Source organism: Sapajus apella, unplaced genomic scaffold, assembly GCF_009761245.1.
Source record: "Sapajus apella isolate SASKATOON/1434 unplaced genomic scaffold, GSC_monkey_1.0 scaffold91, whole genome shotgun sequence".
In the NCBI taxonomy this organism is placed as follows: domain Eukaryota; kingdom Metazoa; phylum Chordata; class Mammalia; order Primates; family Cebidae; genus Sapajus; species Sapajus apella.
In genome coordinates, this window is record NW_022437031.1 from 7,433,674 (window position 1) to 7,454,524 (window position 20,851).

The following is a 20,851-nucleotide window of genomic DNA, read 5'->3' on the forward strand; positions in this document are numbered from 1 at the left end:
CGCCCTCAGTCTCCAGCCCCCAGATGAAACCACATTTGGGGCAAGAGTGATCGTTTCGCCACACACAATACGGAGGTCTCCAGTGAGGCTCTGTTTTCAAGAATGAGCCCGGCTTATAAGACAGCAGCGGACCGCGCGATCCCAGCCCCGTCTATTTGCTGAAGGAGCAGGAGAGGCGGTGGAAGGAGAGAAATATTCTCTCTGCTTGAAAATCCCTTCCTGAAGTCCTCCATCGCCTGGTCGCCTAGCAACCAGAGCCGCCTGCAGCCGGTGTGGGGCTGCTTTTGGTCCGTAGGGGGCGACTGTCTCCCTGGGGTCTCAGGCTGGAGCCCTAGCAGTTGGAAGGGAGGTTCCCTAGTAAAGTGTCACAGTGTCTCAGCGTGGCTGACCTCCTCCCAGCCTTGTCAACCCAGTCCAGTCTGAGCGGCAGGGAGCCTATGGAATGGGGAGAAGCTCATTATGAATCCGAAGGGATTCTGCTCACAATTAAAAAATGAAAAGAGAGGAAGGGTGGGAGGAAGGGAGGAAGAAACCTGTTAAACAGGATAGGGCATAAAAGGGGGTGAGGGAGGATGGGGCCGGAAGAGGGTAGTTTGACCCTCTCCATTCAGTTCAGGCTTATCAATGCTATTTTTCAATCAGAGCAGTTCAGAGGTTGAAAGGAGCCGAGCAATCTCTGTTGACAAACTGTTGAGCATATAAAAGACTAAGCTCCTGGGTAACCAGCCTAGCCTAGATTTGGTCATTAAGGAAGATATTCATTCATTCATTCGACCATAATTAACACTAACCCACTATGTACCACACGGTGTACCAAGTGTTCTACATTTAATCCTCACAAGAACACTGTGATTATTTCCTTTTCATAGATCACAATACCGAGTCTCACAGAGGTTAAGTAATGTCCAAACTCTCAAAAATAATGACTAGATTGGGTCTGACTGAGCAATCACTATGTGCCAGGTTTAGGCGTACAGAAAACAATACCTTTCCTTTTTCTGCCTAATGAACAGTTTGGTCACCTTTTGGGACCAAACTGAAAATATCATCTCCTTTGTGAAACTTTTCTTAAGTCTCCTCCTCTCCAACAAGTAGAGTTGATAACTTGCTTTTCTATACACCCTTCTGAAATAGTATATTTCACAGGTATGGTCATGACCTGCTTCCATATTTCCATTTCTCTCATTTCGAGCATCTTGGTGGCAGGGTCTGTGTTCATCTCCAACTGGGTATCTAATAAACATCCCAAACTCAACATGTTCATTTCTGAACAGCTGGCCTTTTCCCCAAAAAATGACCCCTCCTAAAACTGTCCTCATCTCAATTGATGGCAATTTCACATTTCCAGTTGTCCAGGCAAAAAATCCTTGGAACCACACCTCGTATCCAGTCTGTCAGCAAATACCGTCAGCTCTCCCTTCAAAATACACCCAGAATCCAACCACTTGTCATCATGGTGGTCATCATGCTACCACGCTGGTCCAAGGCAAAACCACCTCTCAGCTGCATCACTTCAGCAGCCGCCTGACTAGTCTCACTGCTTCCACCCTTGCCCCTGTGGCCTATTCTCCGCAAAGAAGCTATACCAATCCTGCTAAACCCCAGTCACGTCATGCCAGTTCTCTGCACAAAACCCTCCAATGGTATTCCATCTCTCTGAGAGTAAAGCGAAAATCTTTACAATGGTCTACAAGATCCTCCACAATCTAGTCCCGTATTAAATCTCTGATCTCATCTCCTGGCATTCTCCCCCTCCCTTACTCTGTTAAAGCCACATGATTCACCTTGCTGTTCCTTGAGCAAGCCAGGCGCACTGCTTACTAGGACACTTTGCACTCCTTACCCAGGAACTTTGCACTGGCTTCCCCGTGCTAGGTTTACTCTTCTGCATGGGTCACTTCCTCACCTTCCTCAATTCTTTGCTCAAATGCCATGTTCTCGGTGAAGCCTACCCTGACCAACCTATTCCCTCTATTTTAATTTCCAGCTTACAGTAAATACAGGGTATAGTAGTCCTCCTTTATCCATGGAGAATATGTTCCAAGACCCCCAGTGGATGCCTGAAACAGCAGATAGTACCAAGCCCTATATATACTATATTTTTCTGAAGTGATAACCAAGATGGCTACTAAGTGATTTATAGGCGGGTAGTGTATGCAGTGTGGATACACTGGACAAAGGGATGATTCACATCCTGGGTGGGATGGAGCAGGACAGCACAAGATTTCATTACATAACAGCATACAATTTAAAACTTATGAATTGTTTATTTCTGGAATTTTCCAAGTAATATTTTCAGACTGCAGTTGTCCATGGGTAACTGAAACCATGGAAAGTGAAAACCATGAATAAGAGGTGGAGTCCTGTATAAAGGAACGAGATAAATGACACCATGAAGAAAAAGACAAATCCAAAGAAATTGATTGGTGCTCTTCAAAAACTCAATGTAGTTAATTTTTTTATGAAAGAGGGAAGACTTCCAGTTATGGACCCAGTTAGAATAGACACACTTCTCCCTATTCCTCAGACTAAGTACAGGTAGAACTCTGGACACTATGTATAAGACAAACATAAGAAGACTATGAAAGAAGAGGAAGGGGGCAGACTATGAACCCCAGTGACCTGAACTCAAGGTGATGAGCTCCCTGGGTTTTCTTCTTGCCTCAAATATTCCAGACCAGGTACTGCAGAAGCCAGCAGGCTGGAAATGCCAATGGACACAGACAAAAAAAAAAAAAAGCAAACACCAATAACTGGCCTGTTCTCTCTAGCCATAAGCCCAGGAAATGGACAATTTAGCCACACAGAAAACTCTTAGACAATAATCACCCACTGCAACCACACCCCACAGAAAAAAGACTGCAACTGCACCCAAGCCAGCAAAGGTCAAGTGGAGAACCCAGCTTTTCACTACGGCCAGGCTCCCCCATACTCTCTGGGGTAGTGTCAGAGAAGGCTGAGTAGAGAGCCTAAACTTCCATCCCTGTGGGATAACAAGTCCCCCTTCCTGTTGGGTGGTATCAGTGTCAGAGGAGGCCTGGGGTGAGTCAGGACTTTCACCGCAACGTATCATTTAATGAGGTTGCTAGCCTCCCTCTCCCCTCCCCAAATCGCTCCACCTCCTGACTGTGGTGTTAGTGGAAGCCCACCTGGGGAACAGTAAAAAGGTACTTCTGCCCCTTCCAGCTTGGGAGGCAACAGTGGAGGCCTGGTAGGGAGCTGGAATTTTCATCTCTGCACAGTAGAAAGGAGCCCCCACCTCACATATCAAACAAGGTCAAGGAGGGAACTAGAACTTAAACCTCTACCTGGCAGTAACCAGGCAGTGGCCCTTTCCTCTGATGAAAATGGCGTCAGAAGAAGCCTACCAAAAACAAAAGACTTAAATGAAATCCAGAGTCTCATACTATAATATCTAAAAATTCCCAGAATGCAATAAAAATCACTCCATATCTAAGCCCAGCACCTATAGTCCCAGTTACTCAGGAGGCTGAGTTGGGAATCACTTGAGCCCAGGTTAGCCTGGGCGGCATAGTGAGACCCTGTGTCTAAAAAAACAAAACAAAACAAAACAAAACAAAACACTCATTATACCAAGAACCAGGAGACCCTCAACTTGAACAAGAAAGAATCAAGATGACAGATTTCAACTATCTGACAAAGATTCTAAAGTGACCAACATAAAAAAAGAAAAAAATGCTTCTGTGAGCAATTACAAACAAGGTTAAAACAAATGAAAAAAATAGCAAGTTTTTCAAAGAAAAAGAAATGAGATATAATGAAGGATCAAATAAAATTTTAGTACAAACTATAATAACCAAACTAAAAAACGCAATGGATGGGCTCAAAAGGAGGATGGAGGGGATAGAGGAAACAATCAGTGAACGTAAAGATAGACCATTAGAAATTACCCAATCTGAACAACAGTGAGAAAATAATATACTTAAAAAGAAATAAACAGAGCTGGGTTCAGTGGCTCATGCCTGTAATCCTACCACTTTGGGAGGCCGAGGTGGGCAGATCACTTGAGCCCAGGAGTTCAAGACCAGCTTGGGCAACATGGTGAAACCCTGTCTCTACTAAAAATTCAAAAATTAACTGGAAGCGGTGGTGCACACCTGTAGTCCCATTTACTTGGGAGGCTGAGGTGGAAGGATCATCTGAGCCTGGGAGATCAGAGCTGCAATAAGCTGTGATTATGCCACTGCACCCTAGTTTGGGCGACAAAACGAAACCCAGTCTCCAAGAAAAAAAAATGAACAGAGCCTCAGGGATGCTTGGGACTATAACAAAGGACTTAACATTCAGGTAATTGGAGATGTGGAAGAAGAAGAGAAAGAGCATGGGGCTAAAAAAAATTACTCAAGAAATAATGGCTGAAAATTTGGCAAAAGACATAAACAAATAGGTTCAAGAAGTCGAACAAACCCCAAATAGGGTAAACCCAAATTCACCCCAAGACACATCATAATCAAACTTCTGAAAACTAAAGATGGGAAACTTGAAAGCAGCAAGAGAGAAACAACACCTTACCTGCAGAGGAAAGGAATTCAAATGTGGCCAGGCACAGTGGCTAACACCTGTAATCCCAATACTTTGGGAGGCCAAGGCAGGAGGATTACCAAAGGCCAGGAGTTTAAGACCAGCGGGCAACATAGTGAGACCTCGTCTCTACTAAAAATAAAAAATGTTAACCAGGCATGGTGTGCGCCTGTTGTCCCACCTACTCAGGAGCCTGCTTTGGAGGCTGATGTAGGAGAACCACTTTGAGCCCAGGAGATTTGAAGCTGCAATGAACTATGGTCACACCACAGCACTCTAGCATGCAATATCTGGTGAAAATAACTTTCAGAAATGAGGGGGAAATCAAGACATTCTCAGACAAAGGAAAGCTAAGAGAATTTGTCACCAGCAGACAAAGAATGGCTAAAGGAAGTTATCAAAACTTACAGATGAATAATGGAACCATTTACATGTAAGTTTCATTACTTACATGTAAATGGTTCCATTATTCATCTGTAAGTTTTGATGTAATGAAACTTACATGTAAATGGTTCAGAAAAAGGTATAGATAGGCAGACAGACAGATAGATAGATAGAGCATTAGCTGGACATGGGGGCACACAGCTGTGGTCCCAGCCACTTGTGAGACTGAGGTGGGAGGATCACTTGAGCCTGGGAGTTTGAGGTTGCAGTGAATCATGATCACGCCACTACACTCTAGCCTGAGTGAGTGAGCAAGACCTCTCTCCAAAAAATATAGATAGATGGATAGATAGATAGAGCAAATATAACAAAACAAGTCAAGACAAGTCAAATTGTTGACTTGATAAGGAAGGCATACAGTGGTGTCCATTGTACTATTGCTCCAATATTTTTGTATGTTTCTAAATTTTCATTTTCAAAAATGTTCGAGAGGATGTGTGGAGGATAGATGTGTGATAAAGCAAGCATAGCAAAATGCTAATGAGAATCCTAGGTGGTGGGTAATTGGGTGTTCACTGTAAAATTCTTTGAATTTTTCTGTATGTTTGAAAACTTTCATATTAAACTGTGGGGGTAAAAAACTTGAAAAAAAATCGCAACTTGATGTCCTCCCCTAGCATTCCAAATCCATCTTTACTGTGCTCTACTTTTTCTTTTTTTTCCACAGCACTTATCACCATATACACAGCAGGTCTTTGAATAATGTTGTTTTCTTCAACATCATTTTGTTATAACATTGATGAGGAAAAAAAAAAACCAAACAAATGATTCCTGGCCAGGACCACTGTTTGTGTGGAGTTTGCACTCTCCCCATTTATGTGTGGGTTTTCTCCGGGTACTCCAGGGTACTGTGCTTCCTCCCACATCCCAGTGCACATTAGGTGAATTGGCTTGTCTAAATAGTCCCAGGGTGAGTGAGTGTGGGTGTGTATGTGAGCGCATCCTGTGATAGAATGGCATCCTGTCCAGGATTGGTTCCTGCCTTGTACCCTGAGCTGCTATGATAGGCTCTCGCCACCCTTGACCCTGAACTGAAATAAGCAGATTGAAAAATGAATGAATAGATGGATGGATGGATGGATGGATGGATGGATGGATACAAATTATTGTAAAATAAAAATTTGTAAAGTAGTTGATAATCATACACATGCACAATAAACTATGAGGTAGGAAAGTGCTCCTTGACCCCACCATATTTGTGTTTGGTTTTCAACTGCATGGTGGTAGAGAGGTGCTCCTTACAATTTTCATTTTGCATATATTTATTCCTTGATTGAACCCACCACCACTTCCACTGCTGTCACTCACTGATTCACCAAAAATTGGGTAAATAATTACTTACTTGTTTTCATTAATCTTTCTATATGTATGCATAGCTCATATTTATTTCAATGTTTAATATTAGAAGTGTTTCGGATCTTTACTTAGAAGCTTGTGATGTTTTTGTGATCAGAAATATGCCAGAGGAACTTAGCTCTTGTTTATATTAATTAGCCTATGGTAAAGTTGGTCTTGTTATACATCGTTTTGCTTGAAGTCACAGTTTCCAAGGACCTACCAGTGATGTTAAATGAGGACTTACTGTACTACATAATTCGCTTGTTTATTGTGTTTATCTTTGTCTGTGTCCTCTCACTAGGAGGTAAGCTCCCCAAGGGCAGGGATTTGTTCTGTTTTGTTTGTTGCTATATCCCCATATCCTACAGCAGTGTCTGGCACATAGCAAGTGTTCCATGAATATTTGTTGAATTAAGACTGAATCTCTGGGCTGGGCGCGGTGGCTCATGCCTGTAATCCCAGCACTTTGGGAGGTTGGGATCATTTGAGGTCAGTAGTTCGAGACCAGCCTGGCCAACATGGTAAAACCCCGTCTCTACTAGATATACAAAAATTAGCCGGGTGTGGTGGCGCGTGCATGTAATCCCAGCTACTCAGGAGGCTGAGGCAGGAGAATCACTTGAGACCAGGAGGCAAGGGCTGCAGTGAGCCAAGATCGCTCCATTGCACTCCAGTCTGGGCAACGGAATGAGACCCTGTCTCAAAAAAAAAAAAAAAAATTTAGTAAAGAAGGAATGAATCCCTTAGGGCCAGGCGAGGTGGCTCACACTTGTAATCCCAGCACTTTGGGAGGCCAAGGTGGGTGGATCACTTTAGGTCGGGAGTTCAAGACCTGCCTGGCCAACATGATGAAACCTCATCTCTACTAAAAAATTACAAAAATTAGCCGGGTGTGGTGGCAGGAGCCTGTAGTCCTAGCTACTCGGGAGGCTGGGGCAGGAGAATCATTTGAACCCGGAAAGCTGAGGTTGCAGCAAGCCAAGATCACACCACTGCACTTCAGCCTGGGTGGCAGAATGAGAATCCATCTTAAAAAAAAAAAAAAAACTCTCTGTATCCTTAATACCTAGGTCAAGGTCTTGCACAGAGTAGGTGCTCAATGAATATTTGCTGAATTGAACTGAGATGTAAATTCTGCAGGAGAACTTAGAATAGACCTGTCATACTAGAGTGGTTCACAGCATGGACTCTGGAGTCAAATAATCAGGATTTGCATCCTGATTCTGTCACTTCCAGCTGTGTTACCTAGCCATGTTAACATCTCTGAGCCTCAATTTCTCATTGGTAAAATAAAGATAATAATAGCACCAGCTTGGTAGGATTTGAGTTTGCATGTTATGCACTTAGGACTTTGTAAAGACTCAATAATTGGTAGCTAAAAACAAAACAAGAGCTGCAAAAAAGATAGTCTTTCTTGTACATCATCCTTCCTCCATTCCCCCAACAAGCTGAGCCAGGAGAGGGTAAGGAGACATCCTTGGACAAGTATTCCTAAGCTCTATTCCAGACCCACAGAAGGGCTTCTCCCACTTCAAATCCCTTCTTACCTTTTCACCTGTCCTGGACTCTTGTCTTGATATCCTGAAATTCCTTCCCCCATCACAACCATGCGGGGGTGGAGTGGAGGAAATAGGGGTTTGTGGGCCAGGGACAAGGACTTAAGCTTTCTGTTAATCCCTGTTCTAGGGTTGAGTCCTTTACTGGTGATGGTAGAAGGTCAAGTGTGAGGTCACAGTAATTTCAGGGCCTAGAGATTGAGAGAACAATAGCCTTGTGGAGGAGGCATTGACAGGACAGTGGGCCTCCTATGCTGCCTTCTTCCTTGGTCCCCTGTAAGAGAAAGCACCTCCCTCAACCTGCTCCACCGTCCCTTCTGTCTATTCTGCTGCCTTGTCTTTACTTCTGGTAGCCCCAGCTCAGAGCAAGCCTGGGGACCCATTAAGCATCTCCCTGCAACTCCCTCTTGGAAGTGGGGTGGGGTGGAGTGGGCAGAGGACTGGCTAAAATTGGGGATGTAAGGGCACGAGATCGGGTGCCTGAGCTCTCTGGTGGCCCACGTCCTCTGCCTCCACCCTAGGGCCGACAGTTCCCCAAACATCGGGGGAGCTGGGGCTGAGCCTGGGGGCGCCACTGCCTCTGTTCCTTTAAGGAGCCGCTGTTTAGCATTCCTGCCGCTGCCGCTGCCGCTGCCTGCCTCTGCGCGCTGATTGGCTGGAATCTACTGAGAAGGGAGCCAGGGAGAGATGCTCTTGACTCCACTCAGATCCATCCTGGGGACCAGAGCAGAAGCGGTCCTCGCAGCACCCAGTCTCTGCTTGGGCTCCCGCTTTTTCTTTGCCGCTGGGCCTCGGCCCAGGAGCCACGACGGGCGACACGGAGCCGCCAGTGCTGGAGGGGGAGCCGTGGGTGCGGGGCAGCGTGGGGGCTGAGGCCCCGGGACGCCCGCCCGGCCCCAGGCCCCGCTCCGCCCGGGCGCCCCCACGGGTGCCCCCCCCTTCTTGGTCCGAGCAGTGTGAGTGTGCCCGGGAGCCCAGCGGCGGCGGCGGCGGTGGCGGCGGCGGCGTGGAAACCGGCGTGGGCTGGGGGGTCCGAGCTGCGGGGGGCAGTGCCATGCACAAGCACCAGCACTGCTGTAAGTGCCCTGAGTGCTATGAGGTGACCCGCCTGGCCGCCCTGCGGCGCCTCGAGCCTCCAGGCTACGGGGACTGGCAGGTCCCAGACCCCTATGGGCCAGGTGGGGGCAACGGGGCCAGCGCGGGCTATGGGGGCTACAGCTCCCAGACCTTGCCCTCGCAGGCGGGGGCCACCCCCACCCCTCGCACCAAGGCCAAGCTCATCCCCACCGGCCGGGATGTGGGGCCGGTGCCTCCTAAGCCGGTCCCGGGCAAAAGCACCCCCAAACTCAACGGCAGCGGCCCCAGTTGGTGGCCCGAGTGCACCTGCACCAACCGGGACTGGTATGAGCAGGTATGGACCAGCGGAGGTGGGAGCGGTGGGGCAACCCAGGAGGGCTGGGGAGTGGGGGACTAGGGGACCGGGGTGCAGTAGGGGTCGCTGGGGCTCCAAGCCTGTGGACCCCGAGCCCTAGCATTGCAACTGGGCAAAGAGAGGCGGTGGGAAATATGTGGTTCCCTGAGTATGTCTGTTTGGGGGTCTCCATTAGAAGGGGATTGGGAGGAGCCGTGTGTGTCAGGGGGTAAAGGCATGGCGGAGAAGCACATTTTCCTGTGTGGGGGAATTGGGTTTGTCTCAGTGTGGGGGTTTGGCAATGTCTCTGTGTCTGGCAGGGGGCGGGAGGTTCTGCGGGGGCTGTGTGTGGTGTGTGTCTCCACAGGAGGGGAGGAGGGGGCATGGTGCTCTGCGTAGGGGGGACATATGTGTGTGTATGTATGTTGGGGTGTGTGGAGGAAGGCCATGGAGCTGCTGTGAATCCGTGTGGAGGAGCCCATGTGCCCAGCTTGCTGAGCTTCATCCCTCGATGCCATGAGTCCCTCTCCGTCCCAGTCCCTTTGTGTGTGGATGTGCACATGGACGTGTGGAGATGTCTCTCTAAATGTGGAGATGTCTCTGTAGAGGAGGCTGCAGGGGTGGCTGTATTTGTGTGTGTGGCTGCATGTATATGTGTGTGAGCATGTGGCTGCAAGTGTGCACGCGTGTGTCTGGTGTGTGTGTGTGTGTGTGTGTGTGTGTGTGTGTGTCTGGTGAGAGGCGCTTGACAGGCAAGGGAGGGGAGGGGAAGGAGGCGAGAGACACGTCCCAAGCAAGGCTTAGAGGCTGCTGAGAAGGATGGACTCTTTTGTCCAAGCAGCTCTGAAGTGTGTGTGCAGGGGTTGGGGGGTGGATTTGAAGGAACTGAAGCAAGCTTCCTGGCTGTAGAGCAGGCATGGTGCCTGGACCCGGCAAGGGGCAGCTGCCCTGGTGCAGGGACTGGCCCCAGTGGGGCATGTCTCCCTTGGGTACCTCCAGATGTGAGAGAGCTTAGCCCCCCAGCCCTGACTTGGCACAGCTTGGGAGCCCCTGGGTGCTGGGCACAACTCCGGCTTCCACTCCCAGCCTAAACTGCCAGCTTAGAAAATGGAAGGAGCATCTGTGGGAGAAGCAGCAAAATGGAGGCTGGGCTGGCAGAGCCAGGTCCCTGGCACGAAAGGCGGAGGGCCTGTCTAGTTATCCAGCTCTGCAGCTCCCAGGGTGGGGAGAGAGGAAGAGGAGGCTTTGCTGTCGAGTGCAGGTGATGACTGCCCCAAGCTGGTGACCGTTCTGGCTGCCTCTGTCCTCTGGGGATAGGATGTGCTCTCACTCAGAGGCAAAGGTGGGGACTTCCTGGGGAGAAGAGCCCTCGGTTCTGGCTTTCTGTCTGTCCACACTTACTGCTTCCCCACATCCCTTGCCTTGGCCTCTTGCCCTCTCCAGCGAGTCCCTCTCTCTCCTTTGCCCTCTCTGTCCCGCAGGCCTTTCCCTTGCAAACACCCTCTTATGCTTGTCCTGCCTGGTTGGGAGACAGGTGCCAATCCCAAGCTGGGCCGGTTGGCCAAGGTTTATTTGCCAGGGCTGATCCCTGGATGGCTCCTGGGCCTGAGAGCAAGGTCCCTGAGTAGGGGCGGGGTGGCGGCTAGAGGGTGGACTGCTGGGAACTGGAAGCCTCTGGGTGCCAGTTGGGCTGGGCTTGAGGCATGGCTTGTCACATGTGGGAACATATGGTACACCGAATGCACACAAGAGCCACATGGGTGTCCTTTTGCTTGTGTGTCTGTCGCATGGTACTTAAGGCAGGTGTGTTGGTTTTCAGTCTCCAAAGAGCCTTCAGTTCTTCCTCCTGGGGTCACAGACCAGGGTAAGGCTGCAGCTGGAGTCCTCCCACCAACTCCCAGAGCTGCAGGGCCAGCCCAGAAATGGTGGAGGCATGACGAGCTAGTCCTCCCCCCTCCTCCTCTCTGCTTCTTCAAGCCAAAGCTGTGTGTGGTGGAGGTGGGATGGGGTGAGCAGAACAGGACATGTGGAGGAGCCCCAACCCTGGTTTCCAGCTCCCCCTGCTGAGGCGGAGGCCAGAGGTAAGGGAAGGGACAGCATAGCCAGAGAAAGGCGAGGGAGGGGTGCCAGGATACCTGAGGAGGTAGGCAAGAGGGCTTCTCCATTCTTGGAGATGAGAGTGGGAGCCAGCAAGCAGGTGCTACTTGTCTGTCCAGAATCACATTTTCACTTGACAAAGGGACACACACATGTCCTGTCTGGGAGGCCATCTCTGTGGGTTGGTCAAATCACCCCTATGTTTCTGAGCCTTTCCCTTGCCTCTTCTCTCATGGCTACTGCATACTAAAGACCATGGACTCTGCTGCCAATCAGTCTGTGGGTCACCGACTTCTCCCTCATGGGGAGTCTTGTCCACCCCACTCCAGTCCCACCCTTGGCTTTGGCTCTGACTCCTGACCAGATCCCACCCTCGCCCTTTCTGCTGGGAAACACAAAGGGCTCAAGACCAAAAGTCCCTTGGTAGAAAATGGATTAGGACTTTGACTGCTTCTGCCTATTTGAGGAATTGGGTTCCTGGAGTCCAAGAAGGAATTGTAAATGAAGATTCACGAGGTGCTCTAAAGGGGGGCAATTGTCCTTTTTCCCATGAGCTCTGCTGGGGGACGGGGATGAGTGATCAAAGCATCAGTTGCCCTAAGAGCGTACAGTAATGAACAGAACACCTAGAGATCCCATTGCTCTGCCACTAACTCCCAGTGTACCCTTAGGCACATCCCATGTCCTCTCTGGGCCTCAGTGTCACCTTCTGTCACATGAAGGGGGTTGGACAAGATGATGTCTGCTGTCCTTTCAGTTTGGACACAGTGGGAATCTATGATCCCCAAGTCAGAGAGAACTGTGGTTCAGAAAGGGAGGGGCTCTCTGTCTACGCCACTGGGTATCCCCTATGGACGCTGGGTGTGGCATGGTTTGCCCTCCATGCTCCATCTGTGCCATCCCCCTTAGGCCAACCCTGCATCCCTCCTAGTGAACCCTGAGGCCCTGAAGCCCAGCCTTTCGGTGAGTGCACCACTGGCTGGCTCAGTCTCAGACAATTGATCTGGGCTAAATGAGCGGCTGGGTTTGGCCTGATATGGTTGGAAGCAAAGCAGGGGTTGGGGGGTGAGTGGGGAGCGGCCTTTTCCAGATCAGCCTTTTCTCATCTGTGGCCAAGAGGTGACCTGGGGTGTACTCGGGCTCCTCTACTCTGTGGGAGTAGGGGAGGAGGCAGGTTGACCAAGGGGCAGATGGCTGGGAGGTCAGAGGGCACTAAGGGAACTGCCTGTGTCTCCCTCTAGGTGAATGGCAGCGATGGCATGTTCAAATATGAGGAAATTGTACTTGAGCGGGTGAGTCTGCCAGTGGGGAGAGGCAGAAAGGGGAGAGGGTTGGAGCCAGGAGAGGAGAGGCACCTGAATCATGATTTCAAGACCCATGGGGGGACTTGCATTAAGAGAATGGAGAAACAGTGGCCCTCAGAGGCTGCTTTGATGCATCAATCAATCAACCACTAACAAATAATTGACCTTGCTCACTGAGGCCTGGGGAAATGGGAAGGGGATGGGTTTCCCGGAATGGTTAGCAGAGCCTGGTTTTCTGACAAATGTGCCCAGCCTGCCATGACCCCTTCTGAGGCCTGGAGAACTCGCTCGGGGACATAAGGGGAGATAAGGTACCCGGAAGTCTCCTTTGTGCCTTCAGAGTGAACAGACTGTGCCTTTCCACCCACTTCTGCAGGGCAACTCTGGCTTGGGCTTCAGTATCGCAGGTGGCATCGACAATCCTCATGTCCCTGATGACCCTGGCATCTTTATTACCAAGATTATCCCTGGTGGAGCAGCTGCCATGGATGGGAGGCTGGGGTGAGATGGCCTGGAAGCAGGGTTGTGGGTGGCAGGGACAGGATAGAGATGAGAGGAGGGAGGAGGGCTGGCCTGGCAGGATGACCCTTCCATCAGATCTGAGAGGGGAGGGGAGAGAGAAGGGGAGGACAGAAAAGTGGGAGGAAGTGGGAGAGGGGGTGGGGGGCACAGTGTCATGCCTCTTGGGCTTCCCCCGCAGGGTGAATGACTGTGTGCTGCGGGTGAATGAGGTGGACGTGTCGGAAGTGGTGCACAGCCGGGCAGTGGAAGCGCTGAAGGAGGCAGGCCCTGTGGTGCGATTGGTGGTGCGGAGGCGACAGCCCCCACCTGAGACCGTCATGGAGGTCAATCTGCTCAAAGGGCCCAAAGGTGCGGCCCTCCAGGTTCCTGTGCTCTAGTCAGAGCCCTAGGCCCCAGATCCCACCAGCCCCCATTGGGAATTGGAAGGGAATGGCCTTGCTCCTTGTCTGACTTCCCCCTGTTCCAACTCACAGCCTGCTTTTTAGACCTCAGGCCTCACCCTTACTCATCTCGGGATGGCAGCTTAGCATTTGGGATTCCCTGGGGGAGCTCCTGTGGGGCCAGTGTGTTGGCTGGGGGAGGGGGCATAGATTTGGGATCAACAACACTTTAACCTCTCCTTGTGCCACTCTCCCACCCCCTACTGGCTCCCGCTTAGGCCTGGGTTTCAGCATTGCTGGGGGCATTGGCAACCAGCACATCCCAGGAGACAACAGCATCTACATCACCAAGATCATTGAGGGGGGTGCTGCTCAGAAGGATGGACGCCTACAGATTGGGGACCGGCTGCTGGCGGTGAGACAGATTTCACGGGGATGCCCAAATTGTAGGGTAGGGAGGAGGAGCTCCAGCACCCCTCACTCCGCCTAAACCTCACTCAGGGATGAGGCATCACGGGGGAATTTCAAGAGTTATTATCTGTGTTGTGTTTGCCCAGACTCAAAGACCCTACTTCTTTCTGTGGCCGGGGTCCCCTCACTTGCCCTATCCCCTACCTCCTGCCTCTGCTCCTCACAGCACTATACTTGGGCCTCTGTTAGCACTGTTGAATTTCACTGAAAGGGCATCCCTCAGATTCCCTGGAGAAGCCTCTCCCTCTCCCAAGTCCCAGCCTGAGGCTTTTCCTCTTCTAGGTGAACAACACCAATCTGCAGGATGTGAGGCACGAGGAAGCTGTGGCCTCACTGAAGAACACATCTGATATGGTGTATTTGAAGGTGGCCAAGCCAGGCAGCCTCCACCTCAATGACATGTACGCTCCCCCGGACTACGCCAGCAGTACGTACTCATCAACCCCTGTCCCTGAACTAAAGCTCTGTCCCCTGGTTTCTGGAGGGAAGTAGTTCATATCCCTTGTTAAGCGAGAGCAAGCAGCTTTGCTCAGTGGTGGCATCATAGCAGCCAATAAAGTTTATCTGAGTGCCATTATTGTTAATTGAAAACTTTGCTCAGTACCCCACCATGAAGACTTGCCATAGAGTTAGTATTTGCAATTTTTGACAATTTCTACAGAGAGTGAATTTTAAAAAGAGGAAAGAGAGAAGCTGCAGAGGATAGTGCTCAAAGCTGAGTCCAAATCCCAGCTCTGTCCCTTAGAGCTGGATGCCCTTGGACAAGTCCCTTTCACCGGTCTTTTGTTTCCTCTTTGGCAAAAGGGAGTTAACGATGTATGTGCTGCCTTCCTCATAGGACTGCTGCAAGGATCAAATGAGATCATGGACGAGAAAGCCCTTGGAAAACTGTATTAGGCTATAGAGATGTGAGGGATTATTATTAGTCACACTTCTAGTCATGTCTTTCTTTGTAGACTGCCTTGACTTCAGCTCTTTCTAAGACTCACAGGAGTGAGCCAAGGATTTAGAAAGGGACTGCGGAGGAGGAACCCTGGGTGGCGGGTGGATGGAGTGGGGAGGTGCGGCCTGAGGAATCAGCATCCCTTGGTCTCTTTTGCACCTGAATGGAGGTGTGGGGGAAAGTCCTTGGAGGGGTTTGGGGAACCTGCCTGGACCAGTCTCTGAACTTTTCTCTCCCTTTCTTGATTCCAGCTTTTACTGCCTTGGCTGACAACCACATAAGCCATAATTCCAGCCTGGGTTATCTCGGGGCTGTGGAGAGCAAGGTCAGCTACCCTGCTCCTCCTCAGGTTCCCCCCACCCGCTACTCTCCTATTCCCAGGCATATGCTGCCTGAGGAGGACTTCACCAGGTAAGACCACCCCCCCCAACACCCCATTCAATCTACCCAGGAGTGGGGGAGGGGAAGAATCCGTTTCTGGCCGGCCACAGCCTTCCTTGTAGTATGGCAAAGAGGATAAGGCCCTCATTACTCCCGGCTTTGGGATCCCAGGCCCTCTCTCAGGCCTTGGGGACCTAGAGAGGGACAGAGGTGGCTGCAGAGACAAGTTCTACCATCAGGGGGCGTGCCAAGTGAGTGGCCCCGGTCCAAAAGTGCAGATAGAGGATGGGGTGGAGCGTTTAGGGGGCTGAGGAGGTGAGGGCAGCAGAGTTTCCTGCCCTGAGATAGTTGCAGCCTTCTCTGCTGCAACCATTTCAAATTAGAAAAGAGAGCAGTTCAGTCGGTGGGGTTGGCGGAACTCTGACCGGCCTAGTGGCCTCGCCGGCAACTGCCCCGCCCCACTGGCGGCGGCGGCGGCGGCTGCGCGGGGCCTGGAACTGGTCGGGCCGGCCGGGGTTCCGGGGGACAGGTTTGCAGGGTGGGGCCCCGGAGGCTGGCGGGCAGGCAGCAGTGGAGCCGGAAGGGTAGGCGGCCGGGGGAAAATCAGAGGGGCCATGGAGCGGGCCCTCAAGTTCTCGGGCTCCGGCTTGGCCATGGGCTTGGGCTCCGCCTCGGCCACGGCCTGGAGGAGGGCTTCGCAGAGGTGGGCCTGGCCACTCCGCTCCCTGCGGCCCGGAGGGGATGCCAGGTAGGAGTGGAGGACTAGGAGCAAGAGCATCCGGGACTCAGGGAGGGAGCCTCACCCCTGAGACTGGGAGCAGAAAGGAGGAATCTTGCTTGGGGCTTTGGGCTTCTCTGAGGAAGGATGCTTGTAACAAGTGAAGGCAGTGGGCCGGGAATGTGCGCTGGGAGTTGGGCTGATGACACTGTGACCTTTTACGGAGGGCTTCCTTAGATGTGGTTAGTTTTGCTCGCATTTTTCATGTACTTGTCTGCTCTCTTCAGTTCGGCTTCTAAAATCCTTTTGGGGACCTGGGGTCCCCCTAAGAGCCCAGGTGCTGCAACCCCCGGTGGCTACATAGTGTTAGCTGCTGATTAAATATGTTGTTAGGGCAGCAGGTAGGAGGGGTCATAGCTGATGGGTGGAATTTTGAGACTGCAGAAGAGTATCTGTGAAGTAAGTGTGCACATCCTGTGGGTGGTGAGTGCAATCAACCCCAGGGTGACTGCACGCCCCTAACTGCTTCCTCTTCTTGTGGCCCACCAGGGTCCATCACACAGGTTGGTAGGATAGCAGAATCTGGGAAGGAAGAGGACCAGTGAGTGGGCTCTGAGATTTGGTCTCTGGAGTTCAGGTTAGGGATTTGTTGACCTGAGAGAGTAGGGGACTGTCCACTGGGAAGTTGACTGCAAGCCCTCAGGAAGGAGGGAGGGAAGAGGAACTGAAACTTGGCACCTGACAGAACAGCAGCCAAGCAGGTTTCAGGAGACAAAGGGAGGCTCAGGTTATCATACATAGGGAACCACGTCCTTACTCCCTACAGCAAGTATGGACCTTGTTCCAGGCTGGCCCTCAAAGTACAACAGCTCATGTCTACCTAGTCCTGACTCCTCCACTCCTTTCCCACCAGAGAGCCTCGCAAGATCATCCTGCACAAAGGCTCCACAGGCCTGGGCTTCAACATCGTAGGAGGAGAGGATGGAGAAGGCATTTTTGTCTCCTTCATCCTGGCAGGAGGCCCAGCTGACCTGAGTGGGGAGCTGCGCAGGGGAGACCGGATCTTATCGGTGAGGAGACAAAGGAGAGGTGGGAGTATGGGAACTGTGCCAGTCTAAAATGGAGACTGGGAGTCCTTCCTCCGAGGAATGCTTCTTGAGTTGAGGCGACAGCTAAGGACTGGAGAAAACTTACCTTGTTTTTATAGACATCCTGAGTGAGTGACAGGGTCCAGGACCAGACTTATCTTTGCGGAGGAATGGAATGCCTCTTAGATCTTAACGCTGATTGGACTTCGACCTTTATGAAGATAATTATTATAGTAGAGTTACTCCTCCTACTAGTGCAGAGGACCCCCTTTCTTGCTTTTGGGGTGGCTCACAGCTTCTCTCTTTGGACAGGTGAATGGAGTGAACCTGAGGAATGCAACTCATGAGCAGGCTGCAGCTGCTCTGAAACGGGCCGGCCAGTCAGTCACCATCGTGGCCCAGTACAGACCTGAAGGTAGGAGAAGGGAAGGTGGGAAGAGCTAATCTGGGGGAGTGAGACTTACCCTATTATGTGTTGGCTTTTTGCCATCCTAGGTAACAAAGCCACTTGACCGGGTCCCTTCTACTCTAGGGCAGTAACCTCTTCCTCTGTCCTTTTCCTTCTGGATAGGTGTTGGTTTGGGCGGCTTGGAAGCATCAATTAAGGCTGTGCTCAGAGCCTGCTGGTGTGGGCTGCAGTTCAGGAGAAGGCCAGTAGTGGGCAGCAGCCTACGGGAAGCAGCATCCCGAGATTAGGGCGACTGGAAAAAGGGGTGGGGGCGGAAGGCTCACAGGAGAAGACTGGGAACTGTGTACCCTGGAAGAGGAGAGCTGCTCTTGGTTACAAGGACCTCAAGTAGAAGAGATCCGACCTCTTAAGAGATCTTGAGCCAAACCTCTGTGATCCCCTACTCCACTCCCCTTATGTAAAAGACTGTGAAAGACCCATAAGCAAGCTGAAAAGGTGATACTAAGCCCTTGGGGTAGGCGATCTGAGGTCGACTCCCTCCCCTCCGGAGGGCCTTCTTTGTATTCTCTGTGAGCAGTCCTTGGCTGGGGCGAATGGGCGGGGCAGGTCAGACAAATAAAGGCATTTGATTGGCTGGGGCCAACCGAGGCCCAGGTGCCGAGGTGAGCCGCGGGAAGGCGCGCCCTAGCCTGCGGGCCGGCGGAGTGGCCATTGGCCGGCTGAGCGCGGCCTCCAGCCGCATGCCCCGCCCCCTGACCCAGGCGATGGGCGGCGGGCGCCCCTCCTTTCCCCACTCGCGCGCCTCAGGCGTCTCCTCCTCCTCCTCCCTCCTCCCCCTCCTCTCTCCTCCCCTCCTCCCGCGCGCCCCGCTTTGTGTCCGTGGTCTCCCGCGCGGGACAGAGGGACCGGCCGGAGCTGGCGCTTTCTCAGCACTAGACCTGGACTCTAACCCGGCGCCAGGTGAGGTGGGGCGGACGGGGGTCAGGCCCCCTCGCAGTCCCCCTAACCTCTCTACAGCTCTGTTCTCAGCCTCTTTTCCAACACTGCGTCCCCCAACTCTGCCCTCTCCCCCGAATGCCTTCGTCGCGTGCCCCCAACCTCCTTCTGAGACCCTCCTCAAGGCCCCTCGGAGCGCCGCGCGGGGCTCAGCCCCCGCTCACCCCACACTGGGCCCAGTCTGGCCTTCACCTCTTGGCCACCACCTCTCTCCCACCGCGAGCTGTGCCCCCTTCTCGCCCCAGGGCCTCCGTCCTGTCGCAGCCCCTTTCCTGCCGGCTGCTGCGCCCCCAAGCAGCTCCCTAATCCCTTGCGCCAGAGGAATTTTCTAAATCTTCCCCTCCCCTGACACGCATTTCTCCACCCAACCTGGCCACCTCGGAACAGCCGCGACCGGCTTGGTATTCAGCCCCCTCCCTTTTGTTTGCTAGGGATTCGTACCATTCCCGACTTCTTTCGCCTCCCCCTCCCCTTTGTCCCCTAGGGCTGCAGCGCCTGGGCTCCTGGGACACCAAGGCCCTATGGGCCGGTTACTAAGGTGGAGGAAGGGACTGACCTCTCCCTGGCAGGTGCTCTAGTTCCGCGATGAGAAGGGGAGCGGCTGGGAGCCCTGTAGCCAAGCCTACAGGGATTGAAAGCGCCTACCTTTGTCCTTTCCGTTCCCCTCCCCCCATGCTCCTTCACTGCCTCAAGAGCCTGAAGGGAAAGAAGAGAGGGCCTGCGACCTTTTCCGCGAGGCTCTTCTGATCGGGGACAAAAGTGTAGGGAGGTAACTCACCGGAGAAATGTTGTTGGTCTGAGGTAATGGGAAAGAGGGATGCAAATGGACACTTTGAGTCATTTCTCTCCTTGTTTGGTTTTCAGCTTACTGATGGGGAACGCACCTTAGGGTTATTGTTTTTTTATGATTTATGTATGTGCTGTTCGCTTTCCAGTACAGAGCTAACCGTCTGGTTTTTATTAGCAACTAATATTTATGCATTTCATGCCCACAACTTAGACAACACGGGTTCTGCAAAGAAATGGTTTTTCTTGCATATTCCTGTGTGTATGTTGTAGGAGAAATTGATGTTTCTTTCGGTTTTGCTCTCTGATGTTGGGCACATGGAAACAATACTGTGAAAGTGTGTGGTGGGGGTATGCTGGAAACTAGTGACTACGTATTTCTATGACTTGTTGGGGAATGCAACTGGTTTGCATAAAAAGCTGCAAGTTGTCCAGGGTAAGGGGATTCCTGCAGTGTTTATTGATCTCTGAGCATATTTCTGAGAGTTCATAACGTAGGTTAAGGTGCTGTCTTATGCTAATTCTTTCTACCACTTGCCAAAAAGGCCTTTCTTCTCTTAGGATTTAGGTGAACCACTGTTGTGAAGGCTCTGCCACCTCAATCAATCTTACTTCCTCCTTTGGTTTGGTAAATCCAGCAAGTCCCCAACACCCAAAAGGTTTTTTTTCCCTTTTGAAAACAGATCCCTGGAGACTGGTCCGGAGGGACTGTCAAGCATTCTGTGTTGGACTCTAAATTTTCTTTGAAAAAGTGCTAGTTTTTTAAAATAAGGACTCCATGTTGACCAATTTATAAATAAGTGTGGTTCTTCAGAGGATTTGCATCATGGTGGGTATTTACAAAATTAATAATCCAAATATATGTGTATGTGGGTTGGCAAGAGACTTTGCATGTGATTGGCCAAGTAAGTGTTCATTATTTGGATTTTTTTTTTCACATGAATGTGAGACCTGGAAAGTATTAAGTGGCCCAATTTCTCATTGGAAATACTGAAACAGTGACAAGAGAGCCAAGACATAACTTGCCTAAGAAGGGATAGTTGCCAAGGGTCAGCATCAGAGGGTCAGCAATTAGTTTAATCCTGAGGTCTACCAGTTGGGACAGACCATGCTGTGAACACCTGAGGAACCTAACACCTAGTTAACAGTAGAGGAGCAGCTGGGTGTGGTGGCTCATGACTGTAATCCCACCACTTTGGGAGGCCAGGCCGGTGGGTCACTAGGTCAGGAGTTCAAGACCAGCGTGGCCAACATAGTGAAACCCCGTCTCTACTAAAAAATACAAAAAATTAGCCAGGTGTGGTGGTGGGTGCCTATAATACCAGCTACTCTGAAGGCTGAGGCAGGAGAATCGCTTGAACCTGGGAATTGGAGGCTGCAGTGAGCCGAGATCATGCCATTGCACTTCAGCTAGGGCAACAGTGCAAGACTCCGTCACAAAAAAAAAAAAAAGTGGAGGAGCAAT

The 20,851-nt window shown here is 51.3% G+C and overlaps 1 protein-coding gene, 1 long non-coding RNA gene and 1 other non-coding gene across 8 annotated transcripts in view; 2 read left to right on the forward strand and 1 right to left on the reverse strand.

Annotated features, from left to right (window-relative positions):
• The first annotated feature begins 8,565 nt into the window (after positions 1–8,565).
• DLG3 (discs large MAGUK scaffold protein 3) overlaps positions 8,566–20,851 on the forward strand; it is a 59,791-nt gene continuing 47,505 nt past the window's right edge. Inside the window, exons 1-9 of one of the 6 annotated variants that reach the window (XM_032255873.1) lie at positions 8,566–9,291; positions 12,630–12,680; positions 13,069–13,193; positions 13,393–13,562; positions 13,873–14,009; positions 14,348–14,492; positions 15,260–15,419; positions 17,021–17,177; positions 17,508–17,610. In XM_032255873.1, coding sequence (XP_032111764.1) covers positions 8,935–9,291; positions 12,630–12,680; positions 13,069–13,193; positions 13,393–13,562; positions 13,873–14,009; positions 14,348–14,492; positions 15,260–15,419; positions 17,021–17,177; positions 17,508–17,610 — 1,405 coding nt within the window. In that variant the 5' untranslated portion in view covers positions 8,566–8,934. Of the gene's footprint in view, positions 9,292–12,629; positions 12,681–13,068; positions 13,194–13,392; positions 13,563–13,872; positions 14,010–14,347; positions 14,493–15,259; positions 15,420–15,679; positions 16,138–17,020; positions 17,178–17,507; positions 17,611–18,398; positions 18,565–19,319; positions 19,402–20,851 lie in introns of those variants that run through there. The other 5 variants (XM_032255871.1, XM_032255872.1, XM_032255874.1 and 2 more) reach the window with 5 other exon arrangements.
• Positions 14,587–14,729, forward strand: LOC116535107. Its single transcript, XR_004262044.1, has one exon. It is a non-coding gene; the product is annotated as a U4 spliceosomal RNA (small nuclear RNA).
• LOC116535072 lies at positions 16,131–19,349 on the reverse strand. Its single transcript, XR_004262028.1, has 3 exons — positions 19,246–19,349; positions 17,660–17,864; positions 16,131–16,689 (listed from the first exon to the last, which is right to left on the reverse strand). It is a non-coding gene; the product is annotated as an uncharacterized LOC116535072 (long non-coding RNA).